At 39.2% G+C, this 21,773-nt stretch overlaps 1 protein-coding gene across 3 annotated transcripts in view; it reads left to right on the forward strand.

Annotated features, from left to right (window-relative positions):
• Positions 1-233: 233 nt before the first annotated feature.
• The window catches only part of svep1 (sushi, von Willebrand factor type A, EGF and pentraxin domain containing 1), a 100,440-nt gene continuing 78,900 nt past the window's right edge, over positions 234-21,773 (forward strand). For 2 of the 3 annotated variants that reach the window (XM_053629426.1, XM_053629428.1), the window contains exon 1: positions 234-1,340. In XM_053629426.1, the coding sequence (XP_053485401.1) occupies positions 864-1,340 (477 nt within the window). In that variant the 5' untranslated portion in view covers positions 234-863. The remainder of the gene's footprint in view (positions 1,341-21,773) is intronic. The other variant, XM_053629427.1, reaches the window with a different exon arrangement.

Here is a 21,773-nt window from a genome sequence, read left to right on the forward strand (position 1 = left end):
TGGCACCTTCTTAGTCTGTCTGTCTGTCTCTCTGCCTGTGTCTGTCTGTCTCCCCTCTTTCTCTCACAGTGTTTCTCATTAGCGATGGCTCTTTTGGTATCTGCTGAGAGGGGCTGTGTGTGTGTGTGTGTGTGTGTGTGTGTGTGTGTGTGTGTGTGTGTGTGTGTGTGTGTGTGTGTGAGGGAGAGGTGGCGAGTGCCAGACATATGGAGTTGATCAGCGGGCTGGGTGCTGATGTTTTCTTTGGGAATGCTGACAGACTGACAGGCAAACTAGTGCGATCCAGTGACACAAAATCTCACTCCGGCTCTGCTGAACAACCAGAAGAAGAGAGTGAGCAGAAGAGAAGGGAAAAGAAGAAGACAAAAAAGGAGAAAGGAAAAGAAAAAAAAAAAAAAAAAAAGTAAGACATTTATTGTGACTGCCCCCTTTTTTTCCTCTCTTGCTGAGGTTGCTTTCTCCCTCTCTCCTCACTCTTCCTCTCACTCTACGCTTCTCATTCCCTCTCTCCTTCACCCCAGGACAGACACGCACGCACTCCCTGACTCTCCGTCTCTCCCGTGGAACTTTTTTCACCCCACTCTCTCTCTCTCTTCCTCTCTCACTTGAAATGATTCTGAGAGGGAGGGAAGTATTTGAAGGCTTGCTGGGATGCAGAAACTCCCCAGACGCCTGAGACTGGAGCGGTGAGAGGAGAGGAGAGGATTTGCCCTGCCGCACACTGACCACCCAATTAAATTATCGCAAGAGAAAGAGAAAACAACGGGCCACGGAGAGAGGAGGTGTGCAGCAGACTGACATAACTCATTCTTCTTTCCTGGAAGTCACTACCGGCACTTTCAGCATCCTGCAGCGTGGATGTCATGGCTTCTCTGCGGTTTTCAGTCACTGTGTGGTTCTCGCTGGTGATCTGGAGCCTGCTGAGGACAAGTGGATCCATCGTTCCGTCTCAGACCCGCCGCAACATCTCAGAGAGCGCAGAGAGCAAAGTAGAGCGTCTGGGCCAGACTTTCAGGCATAATGTGCGTATGCTGCGTGAGCGTGGCGGCCGTCTCGAGCTTGTCTTCCTTGTGGATGAGTCCTCCAGTGTGGGAGCGAGCAACTTCAGGAGCGAGCTGCACTTCGTGCGGAAGATGCTCTCGGATTTCCCAGTGGCACCCGAGGCCACGCGTGTCGCCCTCATCACCTTCAGCTCGAAGAACCACGTGCTGACCAGGGTGGACTACATCTCAGCACCCAAAGCGCACCAGCACAAGTGCTCACTTTTCAATAAGGAGATTCCTGCCATCACGTATCGAGGAGGAGGCACGTATACCAGAGGAGCCTTTCAGCGAGCAGCGGTAAGTGTGTGGACTTGTTCAAAGTGTGTTTATAGATGTGAGAGAGAGAGAGAGATAAAGAAAGAGATAACTCTCCTTTCCCGGTGAAGACACTAAACCAACTTTATAGCATGAACATGTAAGCCAAGCTTTCCATCATTGTTTTTACTGTCTGACTATCTATCATGCATGGTCAAAGGGTTCAAAAGGAAGTCAGGAAAAGCGAGAAAGAGAAATGAAGCCAGAATGGGAAAAGGATTGTTTCGTTGCCTAAGGAAAAATACAGAAATGATGCAGTGTGGGTTAGAATGACTTATTCTACAGTACTTAATGCAGTTCACAGATTTTTCCCATTCTCACATTCATGTGCTCAGTAACGAATCAGATCACTGTCCCTGAACGGCCTCAACATATTACACATAAGAAAAATGAGCTATCACCTAAGCCATTAAACAGAGAGGAAGAGGATATGGAGTGTAAAAGTGATTCATTCCTCTAATGCATAGGGTGAAAGTGCAAAGTTGTGTAATGCTGATATGGCCCTACTCCTCCTCTCATCCTTCACTTCACTCCCTTAACTTTCACTGGGTTCATGGATAGAATAATAGCAGAATTTATACACCTAACTGGAGAGGCTGCATGAGTCTGGAGTGAAACGAGGCCACAGGAGACATGCTGACTTGTTGTCCATATGTTCCGATCCACCTCCAGCTACACTGTCATGTCATGTCGTATTGCACTGTGGTGTATTTCTTCAACTGTGTTGCTGTGTACTGGAGCTACAGTGAGGTGAGTGAGATACACCCTTACAAGTGATACAAAGTAGGGATGTCACGATACCAAAAATCTAGTAGTCGGTACCAATACCACCAAAAGTACACGATACACGATACCAAAGTCGATGCCACGGTGTGGTTTAAAAAAAAACAAAGACAAATAATTTTTTTTTAAAAATAAAATTAAAAACTCCTGGAGGACATCCTCCTCTGGCTGATACTGCCAAAGAGAGAGAGAGAGAGAGAGAGAGAGAGAGAGAGAGAGAGAGAGAGAGAGGGATATTTTAGTTATTAAAAACTGTCTGACAATGACTAATAACAAGTGCTAATAGACACTCCTAAACGTGCGTGTGCGTGCTCACACACACACGCACACACACACACACCCCCTTATACTCTGAATTAAATTCACTGATATGGTGGCAGGTCAAGAAGATTTATTAAAAGCATGAACATGTGAATAATTATGAGTGACATTAGGCTACATTTAGCTGACAGGACACGGGCTGAATGGAGATGCATGGTGGCCCATTAGGAGGTAGTTTATAACATTGCAATGTGTTAGCGTTGTTAACAAATAACTGGCTATCGCTAACATTACATGGAGCATAACGTTAGCATGACGTTTCCTCTCTCTGCCTCTCAATGAGTCGGGGCGGAGCTAAACTTGTTAAGCTAAGCTAATCTTCTGTAGTTTTTCCCGTGTGCTTGTAGTTGTTGTTGTTCTTCTTCATCACTTGTGCACCGACTAAAACACTTGCGCGTATTTGCTGCCCCCATCAGTTCCGGAAGAGCTGCAACCACGGTACCTTCATAACATACGGTACTTACGCTACCGCTGAAAAACAAGTACCATCACGTTTTAAGAATGTTGGTACCGACTTGGTACCGAAGTATCGGTTGTCGTGACATCCCTACTGAACTAAAAGTTTTGAAAAAGACAGACCATTTTAATGGTGAAAACACATTAATAATCAAAGCCGTAATTGATTAATGATCAATAAATCATTTACAGTCATATTGAATTGATTAAAGAGACAGTTTGTAATGTCTAGAGCCCTCTGCTGCCTGCTAATGGAATTACACTTATAAAAATAAAAATATATAAACCCTTCCAACAGACAACCCTTCCTCTTCCACTAACTGTCTCCATGCCCTTTGGGAGAACCGTTAAAGGTTCCAAGCAGGTTTATCTATAGAGCCTACTACTACTATACCAGGGGGTGGAGCTGAGTTCTGGGCCATAAAAAGTAAACATAAGCCTTGAATAAAAAAACAAACAAACAAAAACCAAACAGCAAGATCCACTGCATGGCAATAACCCACACAAAGTTTTCTATGGCATTATCTGAATCATATTATAGTTTTATCCATAGATGCACTGGCCATAGACACTCACATGCTCGGGACAAACTGGAACTTTAATCAATACAGTTGTTAGTAAGACGGCCAATGATCTTCCTTCTTTTAATGATCTCATCTTTTAATGATCATCTTCCTAAAATTACGTTATTGCCCTCATCTCCATGATGAAAGCTTCCTCTGTTTCCATTCTGGCCCTCTTACCCCGGCTGTGAGGCCTTTTACGGAAATTACTAAAGTCATATCCATTTGTGCTTTATAGCCCTAAATCTGTGATTCATTTTAAGTTACTTCTTGGATGCAGACAAGAGACAGAGATAATACAAACAGTTTTCTATTTCTAATAAATTACCTTTTCCTTTTCTCTGACATTCCTCTGACATATATAATCATATATAACTTATTGTTCTCTCTCTCTCTCTCTATGCTTGGTATTTCTCATATATATATATATATATATATATATATATATATATATATATATATATATATATATATATATATATATATATACAGAGAGAGAGGGAGGGTGAGAGTAAAGTAAATGACAGCAAATTAGATGTACAGTGCTGTGATTAAGTATTTCCTGATTTCTTCTGTTTTTGTGTATATATCATTCTAAATAGTTTTAGATCTTCAAACAAAATGCAACATAAAACAAAAGTGACCTGAGTAAACACACAATACAGTTTTTTTTTTAATTGAAGCAAAAAAAAAAAAAAAGTCATCCAACATCTATCACCCATGTGAAAAACTAATTGCTCCCTTAAACTTAATGTCTGGTTGTGCCACCTTTAGCAGCAATAACTCCAACCAAACGCTTCCGATAACTGGAGATCTGTCTTTCACTTACTCCTAGGACTAGGACTGACTCCGATGCTTTGGGTCATTGTCTTGCTGCATAATACAGTTGTGCTTCAGACATTCTCCTTTAGGATTTTCTGGTAGAGAGCAGAATTCATGTTTCTCTCAATTATTTCAAGTTGTCCAGGCCCTGAAACAGCAAAGCATCCCCACACCATCACACTTCCACCGCCATGCTTGACCGTAGGTATGATGTTCTTTTTGTGGAATTCTGTGTTTGGTTTACGCCAGATGTAACGGGACCCCTGTCTTCCAAACAGTTCCACTTTCAACTCATCAATCCACATAACATTCTCCCAAAAGGTTTGGGTATCATCAAGGTGTGTTTTGGCAAAATTCAGACGAGCCTTAATGTTCTTCTGGGTTAGCAGTGGTTTTTGCCTCGTCACTCTTCCATTGATGCCATTTTTGCCCAGTGTCTTTCTGAGAGTGAAGTCATGAACACTGACCTTTATTGGTGCAAGAGAGGCCTGTAGGTCCTTTGAAGTAGTCCTTGGCTCTATTGTGACTTCCTGGATGAGTAATTGCTGTGCTCTTGGAGGAATTTTGGAAGGACGGCCACTTCTGGAAAGGTTCACTACTGTGCCGAGTTTTTCCATTTGGAGATAAAGGATCTCACTGTGATTCTTTGGAGTCCTAGAGCCTTTGAAATAGCTTTGTAACCCTTCCCAGACTGATGGATTTCAATCACCTTCTTCTTCATCATTTCTGGAATTTCTTTCAACTTTGGCATAGTGTGTTACAGGATAAGACATTTTAACCAACTTCATGCTGTTGAAAGTTCTATTTAAGTGTTAATTTGATTGTACAGGGTTTGCAGTAATCAAGTCTGGTTGCGTCTAGTCCAGCTGAACCCCATTATGAATGCAGTTTCAGTGATTTGGGGATTTAGGAATTACAGGGGCAAATAAATTTTCACACAGGCCCAGTTGGTATTGGATAACTTTTTTGCTTCAATAAATAACATTATCATTTAAAAACTGTATTTTGTGTTTACTCAGGTTGATTTTGTTTTATCTTATATTTTGTTTTAATGTCTGAAACAATATAGTATGAGATATACACAAAAACAGAAGGCATTAAATACTTTTCACAGCACTGTATTTCTGCATCTACACACTCCGAATAGCACATTGACTTGGAAGTTGACCCTGATCTTAATACAGGTTGATTGACAGTGTTCACTGTAACCACCAGATTTTAAATGATTTGTTAGGTAAGTATTAATATATTCAAGGAATTACTCTATGTACCAATGGCTCTCAAAGTAGGGTCCAGAGATCCCCAGTGGTTTTTTAAGCATAGACAGGGTCTTTCTTTTTCAGAGGTAAAAGTCACAACCTACCATTATCAACATTAGTATATTTATAAGTACAACCCCAATTCCAAAAAAGTTGGGACACTGAGTAAAATGTAAATAAAAACAGAATGCAATTATTTGCAAATCTCATAAACCCGTATGTTATTCACAATAGAACACAGAAGACATATCAAATGTTTAAACTGAGTAAATGTACCATTTTATGGAAAAAATAAGGTAATTTTGAATTTGATGGTCATGACACATCTCAAAAACGTTGGGACAGGGCAACTAAAGGCTGGAAAAGAAAAAAGTGTTACTAAAAAGAAACAGCTGGAGGTTAATTGGCAACAGGTCAGTAACATGATTGGGTATAAAAAAGAATATCTTAGAGAGCCTTTAGTCTTTCAGAAGTAAAGATGGGCAGAGGTTCACCAATATGTGAAGAACTGCATCTACAATTGGTGGAACAATTTCAGCTTAATGTTCCTCAACGTAAAATTGTGAAGACTATGAATATCTCATCATCTACAGTACATAATATCATCAAAAGATTCTAAGAATCTGGAGAAATCTGTGCACAAGAGTCAAGGGTGAAAAACAATATTGCATGCCGGTGATCTTTGGGCCCTCAGGCAACACTGAATTAAAAACAGGCATGATTCTGTAATGGAAATCACTGCATGAGTTCAGAAACACTTCCAGAACTCAGTGCCTGTGAACTCAGTTCGCCATGCCATCCACAAATGCTGCTTAAAGCTCTATCATGCAAAGAAGAAACCATATTTGAACATGATCCAGAAACGCCACCGTCTTCTCTGGGCCAAAGCTCATTTAAAATGGACTGAGGCAAAGTGGAAAACTGTTCTGTGGTCAGACGAATCGAAATTTGAAATTCTTTTCGGAAACCATGGACGCCGCGTCCTCTAAACTAAAGAGGACTAAAGAGGACTAAAGAGGAGAGGGACCATTTATCAGCGCTCAGTTCAAAAGCCTGCATTTCTGATGGTATGGAGTGCATTAGTGCCTATGGAATGGGCAGCTTGCACATCTGTAAAGGCACCATCAATTCTGAAAGGTATATACAGGCTTTAGAGCAACATTTGCTTTCATCCAGATTCCATCCTATCTTTACTTCTGAGAGACTCTGCCTACTCTAAGATTCTCTTTTTATACCCAATCATGTTACTGCCCTGCTGCCAGTTAACCTAATTAGTTGCAAAATGTTCCTCCAGCTGTTTCTTTTTAGTAACACTTACTTTTCCAGCCTTTTGTTGCCCCCGTCCCAACTTTTTGGAGACGTGTTCCAGCCATCAATTCAAAATTACCTTATTGTTTCCTTATTTTCTTTTCCTTGTACATTTCCTCAGTTTAAACATTTGATATGTTCTATTGTTAATAACAAATGGGTTTATGAGATTTGCTAATCATTTATGGCATTTGGCAGGCACCCTTATCCAGAGCGACTTGCATTATCTCATTTATACAACTGAGCAATTGAGGGTTAAGGGCCTTGCCCAAGGGCCCAACAGTGGTAGCTTGGCAGTGCTGGGGGTTGAACTCCTGACCTTCTGATCAGTAACCTGGAGCCTTTAACCACTCAGCCGCCACTGGACATTCTGTTTTTATTTACATTTTACACAGTGTCCCAACTTTTTTGGAATTGGAGTTGTAAGTTCTTACAGTTACTTGCCTACTTGAGTGGTTACTTGAATTAAGTGGTATTTAAACCAACCCTCACATCATTCACTTTCAGTAAGCTCTTTATACTGGTCAGGGGAACAGTGGGTCTGGAGCCTATCCAACTCTGGGCATTAATTGGCAAAAAAAAAATGCTTGTACACATTTAAACAATGAAGGAACTATTGAAATGTTGAATGTTGAGGAGTTTCAGCTGAATTTTTACAGTTTACGAGTGTTGGGTCTGAGTCCACCTTTGTCGAGTTCGAGTCGAGACCAAGTCCATAACCAATCGAGTCCGAGTCCAAAAGGGGCCGAGTTGGACTCATATCTGAGTCCTTAATGGCCGAGTCCGAGTCGAGTCCAGAAAGTAATTAAATTGAAAAAAAATAATATTTGAACCTTCACAAACCAATGGCAACATAAATGTGTAATGGATATGCAGGAAGGAACTCCGGACTATAGTTCCCAGCAGCCACTGCACCACACGGCATCACTGTCACATGACCACCTGCACCTGAATCTCATTCTTGTTAACGAACTATGTGTATATACTGTAGAGCCACAGTTTGCACTGTACTTTTGTCTTGCGTTTGTCTTCCTCTGCCATTGTTTGTGTCGTTGTGATTATAGTCTTTGGTTAATGTTTATTCTTTGCCTTAGTGTTTTACCACAAGTTCTATAGTTACTGTTTTGTGTTTGTTTGTATTTTTCATTAAATCTAATCTGCCCTTGCACCAGTCTCTGCCTCCAAACTGTGACAAAATGTAACAAAAAATACCACTATTACATCTTGCCATAGCCATTAATATTTTTATTCCATGTCATCAGCACCTCAATTAGTTTCCTATCAAAAAATGGTTTCAAAGAAAAGAAAAAATGGATAGAAATGTATATGTAGAATTTTTGTTATATTACAAGTGTATGAAAATAGAAATGAACCTGTTTTGTTATTGTATCACACTACATTGTGCCCTGCAGTTCGATCTGACATTTCAATGATTTGATGTGTCTCCCTCACAGTAGACTATAGACTGAGAGAGAGAGTACAGAGTAGAGTTACATTTAGCAGAAGCTCATAACAACAAGTTTTATGCTTTATTACTGCTTTTAATCTATCTATGAATCACAGCAAACTCATTTCTGAACACAGCTCTGTTCTTGTAACTTCATTTTAATTCCTAAAATAAATTTTAAAAAATCCCTATCAGCAGGGTTTATGATATTTAAGAAGGGTTATTATGACCGCAATCAACTTGAGGTAGGTCTCAAGTAAGAAATACAACAGAAATTGAATAAAGCAATGAAATATTTTTTTATATATAATAATTATGTAAACTAAAATACTTCACTGTATGACATATATAGCAATTCTTATAAAATTGACTGAAGTTATTCAGTCAGTGAGTGAGTGATTTTCTCTGTGTGTTTTGTTGTTTGATGAACATTAATGACACAGACAGCAGCAGGTTTATTAGATTGCTGTCACTTTAAGACCTAATGCACAGATCCAATATACTGTATTGACACACCTCAGATTTTTTTTTCCTCTAACTGTTTACATTCACTTAAGACTTACCCGACTGTGTTTGCATGAATATTTGGCAAGACCTGTATTTGGACATGATGTGTGTGTGTGTGTTTATTTGACTGTCCAAGCGTAATAAACCTCTAAAGAGAACTCAACTCGGTACTCGCACAATGAGGAGGCTGGTCCTGCCTGGTCAGGCAGGGAGACATTCATTAATTTCTTTTTTATCTTAATTTCATGTTGTTATTTATTTTTTTATCTTTCTTGTCACGTTACACATGATGCGGACTCGACTGTACTCCTTAAAATTTCTGAGTCCAAAATGTCCGAGTCCGTGTCAAGTTCAAGTACAAATTTACCCGAGTGCATGACAAGTCCGAGTTCTTTTATAATTGGACTCGAGTCCGAGTCCGGGATCGAGTACCACAACTCTACAGTTTACAGTTCAAAGGGTCTCTGGATGCAAAATATTGAGAACCCCTGCTATGTGCATACTACTAAATATGTCATGGTTAATGGGCTCTTCATTCCTCTCATCTAGAACCCTATGGACGTGTTTCTCTTTTGAAGAGTTTTTTTGAAGTCTCTTTTTAGTTAGCTAAGAACCCTTAACTATCCAAAGAACCTCACAAGTGTATGCGGATATATTTTGTAACAGTAAGCATCTCAAAACTTCAGCCTTTCTAAAGTTTAAATCTGATATTCTGTGGTTTATTTAAGCACTCAGCCGAGTTAAATGTAGCTCCACGTTTCTCTGTGATGGTGGGATAAAGGTTAAAGTTGGTGGACTGGATGAAGGAATGAAAGTCCCAGAGATTACAAAATTCCACACAGTCAGCTCTTTAAGGCCTTGTGCACTATTTCCTAAACTGTATAAATGTGGAATGTTCGTTCTTTAAAGTAGTCAGGTTCTTTCCTCTCTGATGATTTGCACGTTGTATGATTTGCCAGCTTTTCTACAGATTACCATTCACTGCCAGAGTCTCTAGTCTTTCCCCCAGAGAAAACCAGAGCCAAAACAGCTTCAGGCCCCCCACCCCCACCCCGTCTGTGTGTATCTGTGTGTGTGTCTGAATTCCTTCCTATGTTCTCCAGATTTTTCACCTGGCCGCTTTTCTGATTAAGGCCAGGAAGGATGTATAATAGATTGAGGTTAAATGGATTTAAACTTTAGAATTAATAATGAAGTCTTCCTGCCTAATCAGGGATTTTGGAAGGTTTGTTGTATGGACAGTGATTGCTGCATAAGTACAGATGATTTTTGGAATGAACAAGTAATATTTATAGCAGGAATTCCCATTTGGGGGTCTCACATACATGTACACACAAATGAGATTAGCTGAGTCTCCTCAAATCGTAGTTAATGGATGACTTTGTCAATTTTTTCATTCTGTGTGAGCAGGACAAGTTTTGTAGAGGAGGGGTGAAAATGATAATAATAATAATAATGTCTTCCTCTTGAAATCCTTCTTTCCCAGCAGAAATTCAAGAGAGGTGTTTTGAGTGCCATTGACCCCTCCAATGTGGTTTTTGAACCCAGGACTGTGGGAGAAAGAGTCACTGAATGTAAACAGATCAGATAGTCCTAATTTCACTTACTAGCTGTGTGGACAACATGTGCTATTCGGATTTTTTTTTTAAACAACAACAAAAAAAACACATGCAATTCTCCATAAACTCTGTTAGTAAATCAGCTTGGTAAATGGTCTGCACTTATATAGTGCTTTTTTTTAACCATAGCGCTTTACACTGGTTCTCATTCACCCACTCACACACCAATGGTAGCAGAGCTGCCATGCAAGGCACGAGCTTGCCATCGGGAGCAACTTGGGGTTCTTGTACTTTGCACTTGCACTCCACACTTTGGCATGTGAAGTCATGTGGACTGGGAATCGAACCACCAACCCTACGATTAGTGGACAACCCGCTCTACCACCTGAGTCACAAGTGGTGACTCTGTTGCAATCGCAGCTTACATGGGTTTTTATGCAACCAAATCCTGAGCCTGAGCATGTCTCTGTTTTACTAAACAAAGAAGCATAAAAGCACAAATGAGTAATGTTTACTGGAAGATCAAAGTTTTTTTTTTTTATAGTCTAGTGATATTTACACGCACACGCACAATATAAATGTGCTAACAGGCATGTCTGCTCTGATCTAAGTTTAGGTGCAAATGAATGGAAAAAGCAGTGGATTTAGTAGAGGTGTTTAAAAAATACAAAGGAAATCATTTTTGTTGCTTTATTAAGGCAGAGCAGAGCAGTGCGGGCCAAACGTGTTAATTACAGAACAAATAAAAAGAAGTGAAATGAAAAGGAAAGAAAGGTCAGAGAATTAGGAAAGGAAGACAAATGGGAAACAGTAAAACAGCTCTGGTATTCCCTCCATCCCTGCTGGGATGATAAGAGAGGATTGTCTTTCTACAGTGAAACCTTGCTGCTTCCTGCACACGTGTTTGTGCTGCTAATAGGGATTGATGAGTGAGATCAATACGAGAAACGGGCCTCTCTCCCCCACAGCCAGATAAGGCAGCCAGGAATGTCTTTAAAGCACACTGAAAGCCTGAGATATGCCAGTAGACAGAGAGAGATAAGGCCCAGAGGCCTCTGTCATCCCCAGTGGACTACAGTATATCATGTACAGAGGATGAATGAGTCGTCTGACGTGCGTATGTTGAACAGAACTGGCTGTGGTTTTGTCGTAACAAATGAGTTGCAGTAGGGAGCATTGTGTGTAATGCACCTAAGTGAACTTTGGGTCTGATTTGCACCTGGCTCATTTCATCAACAAAATGGGGGTTTTCACTGCACATTCAAAGACAAGGCACTACGGCTGCCGTCCCATCATCCAGGTGGATGCTACACACTAGTGGTGTTTCAGAAGACCCCCCCTCCCCCCACTATGCAAAGCGCGTTGAGTGTCTAGAAAAGCGCTATATAAATGTAACTCTAATTAACTAACTAACTAACAAGCTGAGAACTTAGGGTTCTAGGTTGAGCCATCTGGAACAGTCATAGTGATGGCAGTATACGCATCTGTTCTTTTAAAAATGAAGGCTCTGTTATTTGTCTGTGCATATGGTGTTTAATTTTATTATATGGTTAGAGTAATCAACCCTTTTTAGCAGTACACTGGCGCTACAGCCTACCGACGGATTGGAAATCGACTTATCGGACATTTTCTATGAGTATAAACAAACAAATTATTTTGTTGCTGCAAGTCTTTTATGAGATTAGTCAGGACACGGTTGGATTTCTGTGTATAGAGTATTGTGACTGTGTGTTTAGCTGCTGGTGAGCAGGATGATGGGAGAGGAAAACAATTGACACCTCTTCACAATAACACTGGTACAGAGATCAAACAGACAGAACAACTAAAGCTTTCAAAAAAACAAAAACAAAAAACTAAAGGTAGTAAGACACTGTATACAACTGCCACTATAAAATTATAACATTCTGTCTTTCGGATGAGACGTTAAACCGAGGTCCTGACTCTCTGTGGTCATTAAAAGTCCCAGGACACTTATTGTAAAAGAGTAGGGGTATAACCCCCGGTGTCCTGATGAAATTCCCCCACTGGCCCTTCTCTATCACAGCTCCCTAATAATCTCCATCTCTGAATTGGCCACATCACTCTCTCCTCTCCACTAATAGCTGGTGTATGGTGGGAGTTCTGGTGCACGATGGCTGCTGTCGATCATCCAGGTGGATGTTACACACTAGTGGTGGTTGAGAAGATTCCCCTCCCCCCATACTATGTAAAGCACTTTGAGTGTCTTGAAAAGCACTATAAAAATATATATATGTAATGTTTAAACCTAGTAGCCTAGGTAAAAAAAAAAGAAATACTTATGACAAACTGCAAATTCTTAAAGCCCAGAGTGTCTATTTCATATGAGCCATTAACCATTAACATGGAGTGTGACTTCACAAATAATTTCAATGATGAAGACAAGAACCCCCAAAACATTCAGAAATTCTACAATCAATCAATATTATTGAGTCCAATTGTCAATAGTTCAATTCGGTATATAGACATTATCACAAAGCAGCTTTACAGAAATCCAGATGTAGAATTAGATCCCTGAGACAACAGGACTCAAAAGGGAACACATCGTCTCTGGGTGACACCGGATAATGGGATTATAAATCGTTTCAGTGTGCAGGTGTAGAAGAGTAAAGGCAAACAGTACTAAGTGTGTTGAAAGGATGTTTATTATGTGCATACTGTGAATGAGCACAGGACAGTCTATATGAGTACAGCATCAGCTCTTAAGCACAAATCTACAGTATCAAACAAAAAAAAACTCTACTAAACTGTTATCTTGTAAAACTGAAAAAGCACAGCTCGAGTTTTCTGGTGCCAAAATGTAAGTACTTTGCCCAGTTGAAGACGACTCTTAGTAAACAAATTAGACTCGAACTTGAAAATGAACAGAACAAAACAGCATTCCGACATGTGGAGACAAAATTACACTGTGGAATTCAAATCCATTAAATTAAATGTGTTTAGGCAGCTAATATCTCAATGAACATCTCATCTGAGCATTAGATATTTCTACAAGGGATAATAATAAAGTTATAAAAAAAGTTTCTTAAAAGAAATAACTAGCTTTTAAAATGGTAAAATCTCCTTAAGGTTCTTTTGTTGCTCTGAGTAAACCCTTAAACATACTATGCAGAACTATGTAGAATACAACAGCCTGGTTCTCTGTCAGAAAGTTTCTATGTGGAACCCTTTAAGAACTTTTATCTATGCAAAAAAACACCATTGAACAACTCCTAAAAGGCTCTTATTAAATAGAGTGTAATACATGAGTGTCGTCGCAATTTCAGATGCTCATTCAAGTTAAAAATTGAAACACCAGTAAGTGAACACAGAGTTTTGAAAGATTAGCTCATATAATTTGGTCCAATAATAGCTGTTTCCTGTCTTCTCAGTCCCCCCGTGGTCTCTGTTTCCCTTCAGGAGTTACAAACTGAGCCAGACAGTGTCATATCACAGCAAACCAGTGACCACCTGAGATTTCCCATTCTGCACTGCGGCCTACAAACATGGCCACCATGGACTGCAATTCCCAGAACACTCATTCATTCTAATCACACACACCTGCATCCAATCACACACAATAACAGCACAGTTTTAAAAGGACTTTTGAGGTATTCACTCTTTGCGAAGTATTTAGTGTTATCACCGTACCAAGCGTTTGTACCCTGTTGCTCATTTTGTCTCATGTTCTTTGATCTTGTTTCTCATTCTCGATTCTTGCCTTGCCCTGTTTATGCTTGTTTGCTGATCTCCTGACCCATTGCCTGTTTTTGACCATGCTGTTATTGTCTCATGATTTGGATTTGTCTGCCTGCCTCTCTTTATTAACAGCTCTTATCTGCACTTGCATCCGTCCTAACCTCCATTACATTATTTACGTGACAGACAGCTTTAAATAAGGGGATCAAAAGGTGAAGAAACAGTGTTTTCTTGCCATTCTGTGTATAAAACTTCATCTCTATACATTTTTTTTTACAGATCTTATAACCTTTCAACTTTAATGAACACCTCTGAGTAAATGAACTCAGCAGGCCCTACATCAATCACAAATCAGTTCTATGATTTCAAACACCATGCTGCGAGTTTGTCCAAGTCACCAACTCTTTCTTTCTTTTTAAATGCAACTGTCAGCACCATTTTAAAAGTTCTCCTGGTTTTTGCCAATCCTGTGAGGAGTGTGATGGAAAATTCAACAAGGCAAATAAGATTTCAGTGCAGTGAATGAGAGAATGTGGAGAGAGTGGTGCTGAGGTTCGTGAAAGCTGAGTGCAGAGGACTGTTTCAATAGCTGGGGTACAAAAACTGCACCAGGTATAAAGAATATGTCAGACAAAATATCATTGTAATTGTTCTAAGCATTTACAAACTTTTCTGTCAGTATATTGAACACAATGAGTTGCTTACATAGTGGGCCAACACATTTACCATGTTTATTCATTCCTCAACAGTAAATGACTTGTTCCGGCTATGGATTAAACTAGTTGTTTGTTCGAATTTTGGGAAATAGACAAATTAATTTAATTAGATTAGATATAAATTTTGGCTCGTACAAGCAAAAATAATAGCTATAAGAGTGATCAAACATTTTGTGAGAGCAGGATTTTTAAAAAAAAACAAAAAAACATTCCTGCACACAGCTCTAATTGAAGTTCAAGAAATTGTCATTAAGCAAGTAAAACTAGGTGTGACATCCATTTGGTTAGAATGAAAATCTGAAGCCACACCGGCCCGTTAATTATTGGATTGGATTAATTATTTAGTCAAAGCAAACAGACTTAGTTTAATTTGAAGTTTGGTGACATCAGTGTAAAATTCAATAAAAAAAAAAAAAAAAAACTTTTTGGATAATTGGTTGAATTTCTTAAGAATTATACAACAATCTTAAAAAAACGGGTTCCTCAAGTGTTCCTCAAAAAAATAAAAGGAGTTCCTCAAGTATTCCTCAAATTCCTCAAATGGTTGTGCTCTACCATTTAACAGATGGTAATGGGTTCTGTAAAGAACCTTTAAGGGTTCCCACAAAGAGACAAATTATAGACATTTGTTCCCCTCAAACAAGTCCTCAAGGCCCTCATATGGTCCACATTTTTTACTTACACCACACAAGGATAGAGCGATGTAGAGGGCCATGGGGAATGGTATGAGAACCACTGCTTTTAGGGTGCAGTATTTTGCAAGTCCATTTGCTTTGATTCAATATTATTCAGCATTCATTAATTTATTCATCATCAATAATTGCTTGATGCTGGTCCATCGATATGGATCCAGAGCCTATCCTGGGGAACACTAGGCATGATATGGGAACACATACTGGATGGGGCCCCCAGTCCTTCACAGGGCACCATGCAGTAACCCGAGCTCAGGATCAAACCTGGAAACCTGGAGCTGTGAGGTGGCAACACTACCCACTGTACCACCATACCCGGTACTGCTATGAACAGAACTCAGAGGAGCAGATTTCCGTTTTTCCAGCTCCGTTTGAACAGCACGAGATTGCCTTTGGCACTGGAAACAGTTATGGTGTCATTGGCTTTTGTAGGAAATAAACAAAGCTGTTGTTTACACTTTTCCGAGCTCAGAACTTCATCCTTCAACCCCACGCTAAATGTGTCTTAGTTATCACACACAAACGGAAGTGTGTGTGTGTGTGTGTGTGTGTGTGTGTGTGTGTGTGTGTGTGTGTGTTCAATACATTTCCTCATTCCTTCACAAAACTATTTCCTAACTGGTTCTGAAAGAACAGTTTTTTTAGGGCTACTTTATTTCCAGGGGAGCATTTTTAAACGCTTGCTGAATTTTTTCCTCTCTGAAAATGACCTGTTTCAAATGAGCTCAGGATATGAAGATGGAAAGCAATCTTGCTGATGCAAATGTATGAAGTTTAGAGTGCAGCCAAGCATGAAAGCCCCAGACTGCAATACAGGAACCTACAGTGTAACTCTATCCGGAACCTGGCAGTGCCTAACATTGTGTTTAACATTGTGTGATATTTTTCCTTTTGGCTTTTGGTTTGAGACAGTAAAATTCTCGAACAAGCAAAATTCTATAGGGCTGTTAACATTCTAGAAGCAGTGAAACATAATCATCCCTACACAAGGTCTACAAATATCAACCATTATATTTTTATACCACAGTGCTGTTGTATTCTCCGATCTGATTGGTCAAAAGGTTAGAGGAAGCTCTGACAGTAGTGCTGGCTCTAATTCATATCTGAGCCTAATATTATTGTGCTCATTCTAATACATTATTGTATTTAAGGTAACAATTCACTCACAGGGACTTGTATGGATGCACCACATAATCTATGCTTAATAATAAAGAGTTTTAAAAACATGTTATTTAACAAACACATATAATAAGTGATATGTTGTTTGAGGAGGTTTATATTTAACATTCATGGAAGTAGTCTCCAGTGTCAGAGTTTTTTTTTTCTTTTAGTCAGTCTGTTTTCCGCTACTAGAAATTTTAGGCTTTCTGGTTTCTTGGTAACATAACAATCTTTTTTTTTTTCTTTTTGTCTAATTAAATTAAAGAGAGAGAAAAAGAGAGGCTGGAGAGAGAACGACTTCTTATAGTTTCCGTAACATAAGTGATAACAGGAACTAACTTATCTCATAAACTTTCTAGAAGAAATGGTTAATGTAACTGTAAATGGATAACATGAGAAATTGTAATCATTGGCAAATTGTTGTGGTATAAGAGGAATAAAACAGTTATGTGCTGTCTTTGGAAAATAATCAACCTTAAGTGTGATGAACACCCCCCCCCCCCCCCTTATTGTAAATTTTCCTATCACAGCATTCCCCTTGGAGTTTTTTTATGTATATAATTTACAGAGTGTTTTGGAAGTTCCACAGCATGCTCACTTTAAATAGCCTACATCCCAGCACTCAAGTTTAGTGTGAGTTAACACTTTGAATGAGATACGGAAGGTGCTACTGAACCATTGTGTGTGTCTGTGTGTGAGTGGGTGACTGATAAGAAAGTGAATGGTCATACCAAATAGGAGTAGCACTTTACAGGAGTGTTCAAATTACTGGCCTGTCTAACTAGTTTACAGGAGTACAAGTCACACCACACTTTTTAAAACATGCTTAATTATGATAAAATTCCTTTGCAGTGAGCAGTGTAAAGAATGAAGTGCCCATGTAATTTTTTTTTTTTTTGCATTTTATAAATAGTATATATACATATAAAATTCTATACTGTTTTATATATATATATATATATATATATATATATATACACACACACACACACACACAATATACATAAATATTGTATGTAAAATATTTCTGTACCATGTAAAAGTTGGCATGGGGTGGAGCCTTTGGTGTTGGGGGCGTTTCTGATTTGCATGTTCATTAATCTCATCTTGAAGAGGGTAAACATGTAGGACAAAAAGCAATGCCCATAAACAGTCATTTGTGTCTGGTGATACTTGTATCACCAAACTTGTATACTTGTATACTTGTGATCCTTGTATCCAGTATTCCTGGGATAGGCTCCTGATTCACCGCCATCCAGGCCATGCTAAAGTGATTACTGAAAATGAATGATTGAAGGAATGAATGAATGAATGAATGAATTATTGCATTTGACCACAAAAACGACAGCCTTCCAGTACAACACATTATCACACTAGGACCCCATGTCAGTTTAAAAACAAAACAAGGCAATATTTGGAATTCAGTTTGACAAAAATTCCCCAGAAATATGCTAGAGATGTTATATACTACTGAGCCAACACATGTTTTAGCTTTTTGTTTGCTGTAAATGATTATGTTTGTGTTGACCAGATGGATAACTACATGTGTATCTTGTTACAACACTGGAAACTTGAGTACTATAACTCATCAATAGTCCACCTTCTCTTTGTCGAGCTTTGTCTTGTTGAGTACCTAAAACATCTAGTAATTACTTTTTTATATGTAGATTACAGGCTTCATTGGTTTTGTAATCCCAGTAAATTTTGCAGCCCTGTAATTTAAAAAATCTTATAATCATGCAACACTGGGAAGCCTAATCAAGATTCTCTTCTTTCCCTGTGTGTATCTCTGTCTGTCTATCTCTTGTCTCCTGAATACTTTTTGCCAAGATCAATGCCATAGTGTAACCCCTGTGCCAGGTGCTCTCAATCAAGTCCAGATGAGAAGGCCATGCTGGTATTTGTAGGCCCCCTGAACAAATTCTTCTCACCAACTCAAAAAAAGATATATAGGATCTGACACGGGCTAGAGAGATCAGAGTTAAGCCACTAGTGGGAGGTTCAACTTAACCTCAGGTTAAACGGCTTAAGACCTGGAGGCTTAGACTAGAGGAATCAGAGTAGTGATCCTCTAGTTGACACTTGAGTTGAAGATGTGGGCGTTTAAAAGCTAAAGAACTCTGAGATTAGTCTGGAGAAGCATAAGCCAATGGGGAACTGTGAGGAGAGGTAGTGGTTGGGTACAATATATGGCCAGTATGTGGACCCACATATAGATCTTTCCCAAACTGTTGCCACAAATTTGAAACCACACAATTGCCTAGAATGTTTTTGTATGTTGTAACTTTAAGAATTCCCTTCATTGAAATTATGGAGCCTGGCCCAATCCTGTTCCAGCATGACAATGCCCCTGTGCACAAAGCGAGCTCCATGAAGAAATGGGTTGCCAAGGTTGGTGTGGAAGAACTCGAGTGGCCTGAACAGAACTGACTCACGAACCCCACTAAACATCTTTCAGATGAACTTTAACACAGACTGACCCCAGGCCTCCTCAACCAATATCAGTCCCTGACCTCACTAATGCTCTTGTATCTGAATGGGTACATCCCCACAGCCAGGCTCCAAAACCTTCCCAGAGCAGTGGAGGTTAATATAACAGCATAGTCAGGGATGGGGGCATCTTTGGAATAGGGTGTTCAGAAAGCACATATTGTTATGATGGTCTGGTGTTCATATACTTACAGTATACTATAGATATAAAGTATATTTGTCTTTTTGCAGCACTGGAATTAGAATGAATTTTATATGCTTTGTTTTGTTTTCATACTGCACATAATTAACGTGTATTTTTTGCTCATCCATCCCAATATTAAGAAAACATCACATTTCTACAGTTCTACAGCTCTGTCCTATGGTTAAGTTCATGCCTTGCAGCTCAGTTTACCAGCTCATATCTACACAAAAATGCCACCTGAACCAAAATACATAGCATTATTGATTTACTTCCAGCACTTAAGTTGAGACAGATGGTTTCAGACTAGTTCTTTTGATCCAGAATTGACTAAAAAGTAGTCAACATTACACGTGAAAACATCCTAAGAGTGACAAGGTCACTGGACCTAAAGGAGAAAGAGGATAGGCTCATACTGTATATCCTCAAATGCCAGAACTCAACTCTTAGTAAGTGTATAACCAATCCATGACTAACTGGTTAAAAAAGTGGTGGAAACCTAATTCAAATCCACTACGAGCACAAGAACAGTTCCCTGGACCTTTCCCCTTTCATTTGCCATCCATATCCCTCTGTTACTTTCTGAAATATATCTAGTGTCTTGTGGGCTTTTAATCCCAGCATTCTCCTCTCTCGCCAGCATTTGATGAGGCACTGATGAGGTTCTTTCGGTTTCAAATGTATCTCCCTCCTATCAATTATGTTTCTTTTCAATTACAGGCAAGTTTGCCAACTGTTTAAGAAGTCTTTCTTGATTTAAATATAGTGCATGTATAATTGACTGCATATACCAGATCAGATTGCACTACCAGTAAAAAAAACCTCTATTTGATATTGCTCTCTCTCTCTCGCTCTCTCTCGCTCTCTCTCGCTCTCTCTTGCTCTCTCTCTCTCTCTCTCTCTCTCTCTCGCTCTCTCTCTCTCTCTCTCTCTCTCTCTCTCTCTCTCTTGCTCTCTCTTGCTCTCTCGCTCTCTCGGTAATAGTGTCCATAAAATTTATAGAGTTGAAGAGTGTTTCTGACAGGTGCGGGGGGGGGTTAAGCTAACCGTGTTCAGTCAAGAGAAGGACATGTATGTCAAGGATGGACATATATGACATTATGCACGTAATAAGGTACCTTTACTCCTCTTATATCACAATAATTTGCCAATGATTCATTTTTAGTTATTTATTAAAGAATGATAAGGTACATCTGTTTATAGTTACAGATGTGGAACGCCCACATCCCAAGATAGTTCCTGTTATCACTGAAACAGATATAAACAGACACCTCTCCTGAAGTTAATTTGGACAAGAAGTGTAGTTTTGTCATGTTACAGAGAATAGTACTGCATAGTCCTCTGTCCTGAAGACTTTCTCATGTCTGAAAAGTTCAAGTTTTACCTTTTGACTGTTACAAAGCTCTGACACTGGAGACTCCATAAATGTGAAATAAACATCTACCTCAACATCAACCATATTACTAATTCTACATGCGGGTTTAAATCTGTTTATGTGGAGAGTCCACCATACAATTTCCTGTGAATATGCCAATGAGCTGTTTCTCTAGGCAGTGAGCACATTAATATACTAAACCTGGGATTTGAATTACAACCAGCACTACTGTGAGAGCTGCTGTTATAGAAAATGAATCAACACCAATCAGAGTCGATAATTCAACAGCACTGTGGTTTAAAAAACATTTCTTTATTACATTGGTCTTCAGTTTTAGTTTACAGGTTCATGCTGGAAGCACATTTGTTCCACGTTTACACCACATATCATTTTAGAAATGTTCCCATGACCATTTTAGGATTACTTTAAGATGTACTGTTGCTCAATAGCACAAGGTTGGAAGCAGTTCATTTTATCCAGCTGAGGATGTTTTTGACCTGCATGATCATGTTGACATTGTTAGTTTATGGCACCAGAGCCAAGAACTGATACCATTTTTTTTTTAAATAAATAAAAGACTGCTTAAAATTGTGACCAAGCATGGAGTATGTTCCATTTGGATGCATTTGGGTTTCTTTCTTTATCTGTGTTGGAATGTTTGACATGAGACATCCCAGACAGCACATGGATGAAAGATGAAAGATGCAAAAACTCTCTCATGAGAGATTAAATACTTTTTTTCTTTCCATTCCATCTTTTTCTCGTCTACTTATACCTTGGTGATTCTTGCACAGGTGAAGTCTCAGAGGATTCATCATTCAGAACAACTCTGACTAAAGACATAACATTTTACATTGATAGAAGACCTGTTCAGCAGTTTCTTTGTAAGTCCTTAATAATTAAACAGAGACCAAACTTGTGCAATTGTTGTATGTTATCACGAATCAGGACACTGGTGTGGTGATGCTTCACTTAGCATGCTCTGTGGTGGCAGGCAGGAAGTAGATGATTGGATACAGGATTATCTCCATGTTAGCGGGTGTGAAGGCTCCGAGATCAAATACGCAGGATGGATGTGA

Source organism: Ictalurus furcatus, chromosome 7 (genome assembly GCF_023375685.1).
Source record: "Ictalurus furcatus strain D&B chromosome 7, Billie_1.0, whole genome shotgun sequence".
NCBI classification, from domain to species: domain Eukaryota; kingdom Metazoa; phylum Chordata; class Actinopteri; order Siluriformes; family Ictaluridae; genus Ictalurus; species Ictalurus furcatus.